The following is a 14204-nucleotide window of genomic DNA, read 5'->3' on the forward strand; positions in this document are numbered from 1 at the left end:
CATTGGGCTGTTGACTCTAAAGCCTAATGATAATGCTTCCAATTTCAGCATTAACTGTTTCACTACTGATCATTTGAGCAGAATGAAGTATGGGGGAGTGAGGCTAACTGGGGTTTAGAACTGAGAGTTGCTCAAGGGAGAAAGAAGGAGACACAAAGACAGGAGAGAGACAGAGAGAGTAACACAGAAAGGAGGGAGAGAAAGAAAGTGAAACAAAGGACCGGAAAAGGATAGATATGGAATATTTCTACAGATGTTTGACAAGATACAGCTCTTGCAGAATTGGCTGTTGTGGGAGCGTGCTATTCCACTGTCCACCCCGTGGTGGCATGGTGTGGCCCTGCTGACATGCCATTCTCCTGCTTCTCCCAAATTACTTTAAGTAACATATAACCATAATCAAGTTATATTCACTTTATTGGGGTCCAGTCTTTATAAAAATATAGTCTCCTTGGGCCCACCTGGCCCAAACCCTATCCCCTCATTAAGGGAGTCCACAGCCCTCCTTCATGAGGCTGTGCTGTGCTTCAAGCCAGTTTCCCCAGAGCATCAGTAGCTGGGTTCCAGTGCTGTTTCACAGACTCTCCTTTCTCTCTCCTCCATTAACAGCTGGGTTTTTATCCTGTTCAGGAGATAGCTCCCTGATTAACACCTGGGCCCTATTCCCCTGTTTGTCTGCTGCTCCCTTAAACACCTGGTCCTTAAAGGGCCATGTTGTGGCATAGGGTTGGCTGCATGTAGAACCATTTCCTTAAAGGGGCCAGACCACCCTGTTACAGTCCCTTTCAGCTTGGAGAGACCAAAAGCACTGCACAGGACTAGAGCAAACATCCCTCTCTTGATTCTACATTTATTGGCTTCCACAGAAACCAAAGAGGTTTGGAGATACTCAAGATACAAAAGTTGAGAAGGGTTAGAGTTGGTTAATGCATAGGACAAACAATTTCTATAGGGAGAAAATCTGATTTTAAAAGAAAACAAGAGAGAAGGCACTCACAACAGCAATAGAGTTTTCAGGCCAGTTGTCTAAATATCAGATTTGAAATACTTACTCTCCCTGAGGCCATCCATTCAAATTTCAACAGGAATGGCTCACACCTTCATCCTCATGGTAGATACACTAAATGTCATGCAGCTCAGTACCTGAGTTTTTCAGACCAAGCCTTAAAGAGACAGGACCAGATTCACTGGTACCCTCAGCTGCTTTGCACCACTTCAGGTATGCAAAGCAACCATAAACCCAGTTTCTCCAGCCAATTAAACTACTTTGCATCATGACAGCAGAGCAGCAAAAGCAACTGAGCTTACCAGTAAATCTAGCCCTGCGTTGTTAAGAAGGTTTGGGAGGAGATGTAGGAGTGACAGAACAGAAGGAAAGATCTCTCAAGTTCTCACCCTGACTAACTTAATATCTTTAATTTATAATTGTCTTCTATAAATTTATTCAAGACACAAACTGTTGTGCAAAGTGTCCCTTTCTGTAATCTGAAACACAGACTTCATCAAGATTTAAATACAGGATAAACTCAGGTACTGAAAACAAATTCATTAAAATTAGACTAGTTAACATTATGTCAATTTTATTCACATTTCAATCTGAATCCTATTAATAAAGAATAAATACTGCAGATTTCCCACCTCCAAGATACCATAATCTTTGAGACAGATTTACAGGGCACCCCTATAGTTTTACAATGACTTTCTGGCATAAATTATAACTAATTGTTTTTCTATTGCAAATATTAACCAAATCTGGCTTTTACCTGAAGGTAATGGCACGGCCTCAAGGAAGGTTTGATTTCCTGATGAACCAGAGGCTTATCTAGGTTAAGCGATGACTTGCGATAAGCTTCTTTAGCCTGGCTTACTGTAAGTGTAGACCAAGAACTCCTTTTCATGTATTTACCATCAGGGGTCATTGCTAGCCCTTCACAAGCAGAACATTTCACATCATTGTTACTTTTGGAAGTCTTTAGTGAGAGATCCCCAAAGTGCCCCTGGAGAGTTTCAGGGTAGCAGTGGGAGATATGATCTACATGATGCCTATTAATCACGCTAGGTGTGCGATAAGTGCTATCACTGTCCAAATTATCATCAGAGCTCCACCAGCTACTCATTCCAGATTTATGCTTGCTCTCTGGCTTTCGCTCCTTACTTTTACTCCTTTTGCTATGCTTGGAATGATGTCCATGATGATGGTCGTCCCCTCGACTGTCTCCCTTTGTCCCATTGACATTGCCTTTGGATGATCCTTCCAAAGAATGAGACTTAGTGAAAAGTTTCTGGACTGAATGAACAAGATGGCGTATTCTTCCTGGGCTTTCACTGCGTTGTTCTGCAGCTGTTGAGGTCCTCTGATATTGTAAAGTGTGAAACCCATCCCTGTGGAGAGGAAGTTGTTTCTCAAACTGATCCAGGAGATTGGCAGGAATTCGGTTAATCTTAGGGTTAGCGTGAGACATGGCGCAATCGTCCCTCGTTTCGTAATGTGAGCTGTAGTGCATTCTGGGGAAAGTGCTACTTGACATGTGATCGCCCATAACCATGGGCATCATCATGCATTCTGAATGGATGGAGCTTCGCGGTGAGCAGCGATGATGGTCCAGTGGGCAGTTCTCTGTAGGGCTGAGAAGATATGATTGCCTTTGCTCCTGCCCATGGTGGATATGATCATGGGTGTGTTCACAATCTTCAGGGGATGCTAAACCACAAGTATGAGCAGAACATAATTGTGGTTGGTTGCGACTACCAGATAATCCTTTCATGTTCCTCGGAGCAGGCGAGAATCTTTCTTCATTGAAGTGCTGAGAAGGTGACCAGGAGTACTGCTGGTCTGTTGATAGAACACACACAGTTCAGTATTGTAGCTAATTAAAATATTAAAAGTACAAATATATTATGAAAATAAAGCATTTTTTCATAGAAACTCAATGGAAGTTACCAATCAGGGACTACAATCTCCAAATTAAAGCTGGTTAAATATTTGCTGCAAACAACTTATTTGGTGAATTTAAACCTTTTTTTCTTGTTTACAAGTTGTCTACAAACAGATCTAGATTTTTCTAAATGTGTTCATTATGCAAATCTACTCAAATAATTTTGATGGATACTTTTTGAGCATTTAATTAATTAATTTATATTTTGACTTCACTACTCAAGCTTTGTGACTGGTCACCTAAGTCATGTGGTATTGTTTCTGTTCCCCAATTGGATGACCAAATCCTTATAAACTGTTTTGTCACAAACTGAACTTCATTTTCTGATTAAGTGAATCTCAGCTACAGACCCCAAATTTGCTATTCAAAAAATATATATACAAACTAAACTACAAGTAATAAACAGCAAATAATAAAGGACAATGAAGACACTGACTTCAACCTGGTTTCCATGTCCCTAAATTTTTCATGAGCAGGTGTCTGACACTATTTGAACATCTCTTATCAGTAAAGCTACGTTTGAGTCACGAGTATTTTTAGTAAAAGTCATGGACAGGTCATGGGCAGTAAACAAAAATTCACAGCCCATGATCTGTCCATGAGTTTTATTATATATTCTGACTAAATGTTGGGAGGAGCGGCGGCTCAGGAGGGCAGTCCTGGGGGGCACCATGGGTGCTGGGGAGGCATGGCCCGAAGGACGCTGCGGGTGCTGGAGGGGGAGGAGGTTGGCAGGGCTGGGGCAGGTTCCCTACCCAGCTCTTGGGAAGTGGTTACCCCAGCTCCTAGCTTCACATGCTGCCTCGGCTCCACCCCACGCTGCGGTTCGGCAGCTCCCATTGGCTGGGAACAGTGGTCAATGGGATCTGCAGGAGCAGTGTCTGCAGGTGGAGGCAGCATGTGGAGCTAGGATCTGAGGGATGGGAGTTGCTGTTGCCTTTCTGAGGAGCCCCGCCCAAAGTAAGTACCACCCCTCACCCCAACCCCCAGCTCTGAGCCCCCCCAAACTCCTGCTGCTGGGAGGTAGGGGGCCCCAAGACTGCTCAGGCAGCCCCCAGGCCAGGCGCACTGACTGCTGCAGAAGATACGGAGGTCATGGGAAGTCATGGAATCCATGACTTTCCATGATCGCTGTGACAAACACGGAGCCTTACTCATCATCTATCCAGATGCACTCCCATAGTAGTCACTTTCTTATACTGTACAGTCATCTCCAAAATGTACTATTTGTCCCAGAGTACTGTAATGAGATACCATTTCTTTCAACCACTCAGATACCATATATCTACATGTAGAAGCTACCGCTTCTATTATAGTTAATTATTTGCTCCTGTAGTTTTTATAGTAAAGTTGTGGCTACTAAACAGGAGTGATTACTAATCAAGGGTGGCTTGTAAATGAAGGTATATGGTATTCAGTTTTTGATTAATTCATCTCCTTTTCTTATGCAAGTCCTTGCAGCTGTCAAATTCGGCAAACAAAAACTTGAAAACCTAAAGAATACTTCAGTTTGATTTAGACATTCATATTCCTCCTCAAAATTCAGCTTATTAAGGCAAACATTTCAAAAGCAGATAAATATCTAGGCTATTTAAAACCACTCCTTTAGAGGATCATCTATGCATTTAAGAATTTATACTTCCAATTCACTTCAGCACCGTCTTTCTGCAACTTGCTCTTGAGAACGCAGTAATGGGTAAGTTACTGCAGGTGCATGCTACAAACAAGTAGAGACTTCAACAGAAATGGAAGCCAGAGAATATGCTGCTTGTCATAATCTGACATCAGCAACCAGCTTTCAAAGGTAACACAATAGTGAAGGAGCAGCTGGAGTGATCTTTATACACCTGTGAAAAGTCTCTCCCCCTCTCAGGTCCCCATTGGTGGTCTAAAAATCAAAGCCTGGCTCTGAATACAGGCAAATGGGTATCTTCCTTTTTGCAAATAATACAATATCCATGATACAATAGCAATTCATTGATATTCTTTGGCAAGAGCAAAGTTATAACCAGAGCAGTCTGGTATATTGGGGGATATTTAAGTAATAATTTATTATATTTAATAGAATTTTAAGCAAGGTTTTAAAGGAAATTCAATATTCAATTAAAACAACAAAATCTTATTCTGCATCTTGGGTGAAATCCTGAACTCACAAAAGTCAAAACTGACTTCAATGGAATCAAGATTTCGTCCCCCGGCTTTACTGTGGTATTATATTAATCTTTCTCTACTCTTTTCTACTTCTGTTTTGTTTATATCAATCTATTTTACCTACTTCTGGCCTGTTCTCATATTAAAATGAAAACTCATTGTTCTATACACAGATTCTATTCTAGTCTATTGTACTGTTTAGCTCAGAATCTCCTGCACAAATATGGCTACACAAAAGAAACAAAAAATAGAAATGTTCCATTGGAATGACTTAATTTTGATTATCCAATGAAAAGCAGAACTATTATATAGACAAAACAATAAATTATTATAACAGTCCATTTGGATTTAGCCACATCACTAGCAGAGTATTTAATGGTAGTTAACCCACTATATCACCAAGTAGTATCATGAGAACAGTAATGTTCCATGCTTTGCATTTATAAAGCATCTCCCACTAAAGGATCTCAAAGAACCTAAGAAACATTACTGAATTAGTCCTCACAACATCTCCGTGAGATACTGTAGGTATTACTGACCTCTTTTTTAAAGATGGAGAAACTGAAATACACACAAACTTACAGCAACTTTTTCCAAAGTGGCCAGTGCTTTTAGTTGACAGCCCAAGAGCAGTGAAAGAAGGCCCCTCAGTCAAATCAAGAAACCAGCAAAAGTCAACTCTCCAGCACCTGTTAGGGTTGCCAGCCCTTCCGGATTGGCTGGGAGTCTCCTGGAATCGGCCTCAATCTCCCTGTGACTATTAAAGGCAATACGGGAGATTTTAATAAGCCAAAGTCCGGCTGGCAGCGCAGAGGGGCTAAGGCAGGCTCCCTACCTGCCCTGGCTCCGGGTGGCTCCCAGAAATAACCGGCAGGTCTCTGCACCCCCTAGGCACAGGGGCGGCCAACGGTTCTCTATGTGCTGCCCCCAGCCCGAGCGCCAACTCCGCAGCTCCAATTTGCCGGGAACCGTGGCCAATGGGAGCTGTGGGGGCAGTGCCTTCAGGCAGAGGCAGAGCATTGAGCCACCTGGCCGCCCCTGAGCCTACGAGCCAGACATGCCAGTCGCTTCTGGGAGCCGCCCAAGGTAAGTGCCGCCCAGCCAGAGCCCGCACCACAGAACGTTGCAAATATTTTCAGCTGGCTACAGCTCTAGGGGTGTGATCACGTTAGAATGGGTGATCTAACAGCAGCTTTTCCATCTCTAATGTCTATGATTCTTGCACAGTAAGATTGCACAATGAATGGGTATAATTGCCTGTATACTGTTATACTGTATAAAATCACATCTTTCACATACTTGGGTGGGATTTATGTATTTTTGTCACAATTAATTGTGTCCTTGTTGACTACTGTGCAACTTTATTACAAAGCATATTTAAAAAAATAAAAAATAAAAAAGGAGATCTTTTTTCCCAAGGAGAAAAGCTTATAATATATAAAATTCATAATTACATTGATATGCAAACTATCACCTATATCAAGGTCCCAAATCACTCAGCTAAGGGCTCTACTTTGGACACAAAACAGAATGCTCTTGGGCATCACTAGTTTTCCATTACCAGTCCTCTAAAGAATTTCATTTACTTTATTTACTTTCACTATGAATTTATCAAATTCTTGGAGTTTGTCCTGTACATTCCCACTCCTCAGTCCCTGCCCTACTCCTGAGAACCCAAGTACTTGGCCTAATTTGAATATTAACGTCAGAGCAATCTTAAAAAAATATAATAAAAACAAGCTAGAATGTGGCAGGAGTTTTGCCCTGTTTCTTAAAGGAGACAATAAAAATGACAGAATGATCTTATTCAGTCACTTTTCTACAAGAGCAGGTCGTATGTTTTCTTATAACAATATTTTACATTTTTTCATAATTGAGGATACTAATGTCTCCTACAAAGAAAGTTGCACTGCCATTTAGTATACAAAACCAAAGAAGCTTTGAATATAGCAAATTAGAGTAATCCAGACCAAGTTGGCCAGAGTAACTAGGGGCTGAGGAAATAAATCATGTTAATCCTGCAACAAGAGCAGTGGCTTTTATTGGGGTTCTATTGGAGAAAGAGAGGAATATTTCACTGACTTCAAGGGACTTTGGATGAGGCCATTAGAGACAACAGGGCTAGTCCATATATACAATTTATTCCTTTCATGTCATTGACCCAGATATATGTTGTCATATATGGATAGCATATAAGGATGACATTTGACCCTTAGTTTGAAGGCCCATTAGCAATTTTTAAAATCCTGTAAAACTCTTTAAAGCTGCCCTTTCTATGCAATGGAACACTGTATGAAGATGCACCAAACTTAAACTCTGATGGATGTCAGAATTACCATCCATTCCCTCTCTTCCCCCATTACAGCAACTGTCCCCTCCTCTGCCTTCTTCCACCTTCTCCTGGGTACTCCATTCCATTTCCAATTTTAAAAATGCTGCTCTTTTATTTCAAGTAGCTGCTAGGCTGTTCTCTTCCCTCTAAGCACTGGCCATAATTCTTGAGAACATGACAGTTTCTCTACCTTGTGTCAGCATCAAGGGAGGAGAGGCAGCTAGCATCAGTTTTAATTACTGAGAGCATTGCTTGAAATTGTGAAGTAGTTCTGTTAACATTAGTGTGCTAGGGCAAGAGGCCTGAAAACCTTTAAGCAATGAAAAATCAAGGCTCTGCATCTGTAACTTCCTGGAAGTCTGCTATTTGCTAAAGGGAATCAGTGTGAAAACAACTGGAAATGTCTCAGACATTCAAAGCAAGTATCTGTCATTGCAAATTTAGCTCTGCAAATCTATCTGTATGTCTCATATTGAATGCAAACTGAGAAACCATAACAAATGATAATGCCTGGAAGTAATAAACCATACCCAATACTTACCCACTTGTTTTGGAAAATTACTCTGATTTCCATTGAAAAATTATTTTATATTTGCAAATGTGTCATCAGTCAAGCAACACACTTAATTGTTTTAAGTGGACTAGTTCTTTATTTCTGAGTATGCCATGCAAATAACTTAGAAGCCTAACTACAGCCCATTGCAGGGATTGTGGCACACTAGTAGGAGGAAAAAGAACTACTACTAATAAAAAAAGCTTGCATGGATGTTTTGCCAATATACAGAGTGAATTTAAAAGAATTCCTCTATTTTTTGCAAAATATTGAGGACGTCTATCACTTAGGGCCTGAGCCAATGGTCCTGATCTGAAGAGGTGCTGAGCAACCACACTTCCAGATGAATTCAATGGAGCTGCAACTGCTCAGCACCTCTGAAATCTTGCCATAGGTTTCAACTGGAGCAGGAACAGCCCCTGGGGCCCATTCCTGCAGCCACTGAGGCTTTAATGGGAGTTTTGCCTGCATAAGAACCCAAGAGCAGTTTTCCCCTGTTAAATTGTTTGCTTATAACTTATTCCAGCACTGAAAGTGAACCTTTTGTTGGTTGCAATGGTTGACTAACTGGCCAACTGGAAGGAACAAATACTGGAAATGTCCCAAGGAGCTATTCTAGTCTTATGAGATTTCCAGCCTATTTATGGAGACCAATGAGGTTCATATAACATTTACATAAGCATCCAAATCATTTGGATGCTTACCTGATCTAAACCTCTGAATTTCAGAGATTGGCTTTTACTACTTTTATACTCACTCTGCAGCTGCATTTGCAAATGAGGATGTGTGTGTAATATGCCATATGTATGGATCCAGACATAACAAAATTGCAATTTCATCCAAACCAAACATTTATGCATTAGGGCCCCAATTTTGCAATTTCTCTTGCATGGGCGCATCTCTTGTCCTGCATAGAACCCCAGTGAGATATATTTAGTGAATGGGGCTGAGTATGGGTGCAATGGGTGACTGATGCACAGAGAACTGCAGGATCAAGGCCTTAGTTACTCTGGTGTATATTTTAATAGAAAGGAAATTCAAGCTCTTTGAATTGCTCTGTGGTATGATAAAGATGTTGCAGGGAAGGGATACCTAATATTAAATCTGGATAAAGACTTTGATAACCCAAGATAATGGTGGGAGGCACAATACAAAAGATGTCTAGGGATAGGATACAGGCTCTGTAACGCCTCTGCTAGATTATTGTGAAGCTGCAGTGATGGAAGGGAGCCACACATCCTTCCTCTAGACTAAAGGTAAAGCACCGGATTGTTCTTGCTACAGTGAAGGGACCAAGAATAAATTTTTGAAAAGTGCTTCTGTAACTTGGGAGGCTAAATCCCATTTTCAAAAATGATTTTGGTATTTAGAAACCTACATCCCATTGAAATTCAATGAGACTAGGGCTCTGTCTGAAGTGCCTGAGTCACTTTTGAAATTGGGTTTTAAGTATCTAAGGCACTTGGGTGCTTTTGAAAATTTTACCTCATGTCTCAATTTTAGGCAATCATTAGGGCTGTCAAGTGATTAAAAATTTTAATCGTGCAATTAATCGCACTGTAAACAATAATAGAATACCATTTATTTAAATATTTTAGATGTTTTCTACATTTTCAAATATATTGATTTCAATTATAACATATAATACAAAGTGTACAGCGCTCACTTTATACTTCTTTTTTATTACAAATATTTGCACTGTAAAAAACAAAAGAAATAGTATTTTTCAATTCACCTAATACAAGGACTGTAGTGCAATGTCTTTATCATAAAAGTTGAACTTACAAATGTAGAATTATGTACAAAAAATAACTGCATTCAAAAATAAAATGATATAAAACTTTAGAGCCTACAAGTCGACTCAGTCCTATTTCTTGTTCAGCCAATCACTCAAACAAGTTTGTTTACATTTGCAGTAGATGCTGCTGCCCGCTTCTTGTTCACAATGTCACCTGAAAGTGAGAACAGGTGTTTTCATGGCCCTGTTATAGCCGGCGTTGCAAGATATTTACGTGCCAGATGCGCTAAAGATTCATATGTTCCTGGATGCTTCAAAAACCATTCCAGAGGACATGCGTCCATGCTGATGATGGCTTCTGCTCGATAACAATCCAAAGCAGTGCAGACAAATGCATGTTCATTTTCATCATCTGAGTCAGAAGGTTGATTTTCTTTTTGGTGGTTTGGATTCTGTAGTTTCCGCATCAAAGTCTTTTTTAAGATTTCTGACCTCGTCCCTCTCAGATTTTGGAAGGCACTTCAGATTCCTAAACCTTGGGTCGAGTGCTATAGCTATCTTTAGAAATCTCACGTTGGTACCTTCTTTGCATTTTGTCAAATCTGCAGCGACAGTGTTCTTAAAATGAACATGTGCTGAGTCATCATCTGAGACTACTATGACATGAAACATATGGCAGAATATGGGTAAAATAGAGCTGGAGACATACAATTCTCCCCCGAGGAGTTCAGTCACAAATTTAATTAACACATTATTTTTTTAACGAGCTTCATCGGCATGGAAGCATGTCCTCTGGAATGGTGGCTGAAGCATGAAGGGGCATACGAATGTTTAGCATATCTGGCACATAAATACATTGCAATGCTGTCTACAAAAGTCCTATGTGAACACCTGTTCTTTCTGGTGACACTGTAAATAAGAAGTGGGCAGTATTATCTCCTGTAAATGTAAACAAACTTGTTTGTCTTAGCGATTGGCTGAAAGAGAGGTAGAATTCAGTGGACTTGAAGGCTCTAAAGTTTTGCATTGTTTTTTTTTTGAGTGCAGTTATGTAACGAAATCTACATTTGTACGTTGCACTTTCACAATAAATAGATTGCACTACAGTACTTGGATGAGGTGAATTGAAAAATACTATTTCTTTTGTTTATGATTTTTATAGTGCAAATATTTGTAATAAAAAATAATATAAAGTGAGCAGTGTACTTTGTCAAGGATGCAAGACAGAGTCCTTCAGATGTAAGTTTACCTCCTCATCTTCTTATACACAGAATTGCATGTCAATTTAAGTTATTTACATCTGTTAATAAAGATATTGGACATTCAGTTGTCACTCATCCTATGCTAGAGAATATATTACAATGCTGTCCTTAAAATGTACATTCCTATGGAAATTCTTGTATAAATAATATAACTTAACTGCCTGTTCATTGTACCACAGTAAAAAAAAAATTATTTGGCACCAACACACATGAAGCTCCCTAGCCCTTCAGACAACCTGCTCCCAAATACCTGGAAAAACAAGATGGACCTTGCAAAATTTCCAAGTAGGTTCACAAATTTATGGACATCAGAGATGCCAATCATGAATCTGATGTTATGGTTTCAAGTAGACTTAGAACTTGCTATCTTATATAAGTAAAATAATTGGAATTCACAGGTTTGCAAATGCTATGGAGTCCGATCCTCAAGCCTGCCACATGCAGAACTCCCATTTAAGACTGGCCCCTGTAAATCTTTATGCACATAAGTAATTTTACACACATGAACAATCCCACTGAGTTTAATGGGACAACTCATGTGCATAAATGTGTGCAGGACTGGATCCTAAGTCAATAAGAGCTCTGCACATGGAGGAATTATAGGACGGTACCATATGTTGGTGTTTTTACAGACACTTTTCTGCAAAGCTGACTGCACTTACATCTACAGTACATTTAGCCACAGAAGAAAGGTTACCTTTTCAAAGAAGAGGCCCCAAAACTTCATTTTTTTACATGAAAATTTGGATTCCATAGAATACAACAAAATCTGTGAAAGTAATAATAATACTTAATACTTAGCACTTCACAGTGCTTTACAATTTCAAACTGCTGAACAAACATTTCATTATTCTTCACAATATCACTGTGAGGGAAGAGGGAAGTGAGCAAAATGATTTTTTAAACCCATCATTTTTCACAGAATCTGTCCATATGTGGAATCTAGTGAAAAAATATGAAGAGCTGTGTTTGACAAGACCATAAAGCACTGGCATTTGCTGACCCATGTAAGTGTCATCTTAGAAAGAGCTAACCTAACTTATCAGTTATTTCCTGCCACCTTTTAGACACACAGCTGTTTGGAATTGAAGGATGAATACCTTGTAATTAGTAGGCCAAATACAGCCTGAAAGTAATGCTTCAAACTCCACTGACATCACTGGAATTGCAACTGATTATTCCAGGGCTGAGTTTGGGAAACTCACCAGTTCACCAGGAAACTCAGTAAGAAAGGACAGCAAAATGAATCTGTTAGTCAAATTCAAAGACACATATGAATTTGTCCACTAATCTCCATGTACAGATGAAATCCTGGTCCCATTAAAATCAAGGGCAAACTTCCCATTGAGTTCAGTGGACCCAGGATTTCACCTTAAATGGTTATTGAGAAAGAATCTCAGCTACTTTATTCAAATATCCAATTATAATAAAAACACAGGATCAGCTTTAGCTAGGATTGAATATTATCAAATTGCAATTTGAGCCTGATTGGTACAAGTACATTAGAAGCCTCGACAAATAACACAGCACAAGAAAGTAACACTCAACAAACTAGACATTTACATGGTACAACTCCAAGTAAGCATTGTTTGACATTTACCAGGCCAAATCATTTAGCAATGGCTATCCGTTTTAATCAATTTTAAAATTTCTGTCAGATGCCATTTCAAGCCCAATGGATAGCAGATTTGCTTAAAGTGGAATTGCGTTAACGGGAGGTTGCTGTAGTTGATAGACATTTATGCAAATTCCCCCCAGATACATGATAACATGACCACAGAAAATGGCCATTTTGGGCAACGAACTGAAAGGCATCATTGACTGATTGATTCTCAAAGTGTTCCTATTTCACTATTTTAATGTGGTTTATTTAAAAAAACGTGGATCATGATAATTTTTCAGATTCCCTATTTTTTTTATATCATTCACCCAGTGATCCCTAGTCCTACAATTTATGTGTGGTTGAATAACCAGTCCCAGTGGTCTTTATGATGTCAAGTTAAAGACACACGTTTTTCCTCTTTTTTCCCCTTACGTTAAATAAATCTAAAGATTTAACCTCATACTGTTGGAGTAGGAGAGTTATGACGGAAATGGAAAGGACAGGACAGGCGTTATTAGGGAATTGCTGAAAAGGAGGAAAACTGAGGATGGTGGCTAATTGAGGGCTACAGAAGGTGAGGATCCAGCTGGAAGACTATCAGAAAATAGTTTAATTTTTCTGACTCGAGGCAGAAAGTTCAGTAGTGAAATCCTGACTCTTCTGAAGTAAATGGGAAGTAAATTGGCATTTCTGAACCTCGTCCTGGCAGCGCTCCTCTGTGTGACTTCAGAAATATGGGAGCTTGATGTAAGAGAAAATAAAATGCAGGCTCACTTAAACTACTTCTGTGTCAGTTCACTGTGTAATCATGATCTACCATTTGCACCTCTATTGTATATTACAATAATGTACCTTTCACAGCGCGTAAGTGCTTTCATAAAGCTCTTCTGGCCTTATATATAGTGGATACAATTTAGAGGCCGGCATTTGCCAACTGTTATAATGCAATGGTATCTGAAATATATATCACAAGTCTCCCCTATACTTAGACACCTACAAATGTTGACTTTTTAAATGGTAATAGGTACATAATATATTTTATTTTTCCAATGCAGTTTATAAATAAGCTGTATTCATAACTCTTAACCAAGCTCAGTGAATGGGCAACACGACAGCAGATGAAATTTTGTGTTAATAAATGCAAAGTAATGCATGTTGTATGGAAAAATCTGAATTACTCATACATCTAACTGGGTTCTAAAGTCACTCTAATCATCTCAGGAAAAGGATGTGGCATCCCGCTCAATGAAGACCTCTGCTCAATATAGAGCTGTAGTCAAAAAGCTAACAAAATGCTAGACTACATAAGAAATGGGATGGAGAAAAAATATGGAAAATATTATGAAGATGTTATATAAATCAATGGTTCATCCTCCTCTGGAATACTACATGCAATACTGGTCACCCCATTTCAAAAAGCTTTTCAGATTAGAAGGGGTTCAGAGATGAGCATGAAAAAATTACTAGGGCATACGAAAGCTCTCATCTGAAGAAAAATGGAAAAGATAAGGATTAGCAAGGAAATGATTAAGAAGAGATGCAATAAAAGTATACAAAAATAATGAATGGTATTGAGAGAGTGGTTAAAGAACTTCTATTCTCACTATCTCATAACACAAAACCAAAGGG

The 14204-nt window shown here is 39.4% G+C and overlaps 1 protein-coding gene across 2 annotated transcripts in view; it reads right to left on the minus strand.

Annotated features, from left to right (window-relative positions):
• Window positions 1–14204, minus strand: part of DLGAP2 (DLG associated protein 2) — a 654575-nt gene that overhangs the window by 103606 nt on the left and 536765 nt on the right. For both annotated transcript variants that reach the window (XM_054024256.1, XM_054024257.1), the window contains one exon: window positions 1764–2833. In XM_054024256.1, coding sequence (XP_053880231.1) covers window positions 1764–2833 — 1070 coding nt within the window. The remainder of the gene's footprint in view (window positions 1–1763; window positions 2834–14204) is intronic.

Source organism: Malaclemys terrapin, chromosome 3, assembly GCF_027887155.1.
Source record: "Malaclemys terrapin pileata isolate rMalTer1 chromosome 3, rMalTer1.hap1, whole genome shotgun sequence".
NCBI classification, from domain to species: Eukaryota; Metazoa; Chordata; order Testudines; family Emydidae; genus Malaclemys; species Malaclemys terrapin.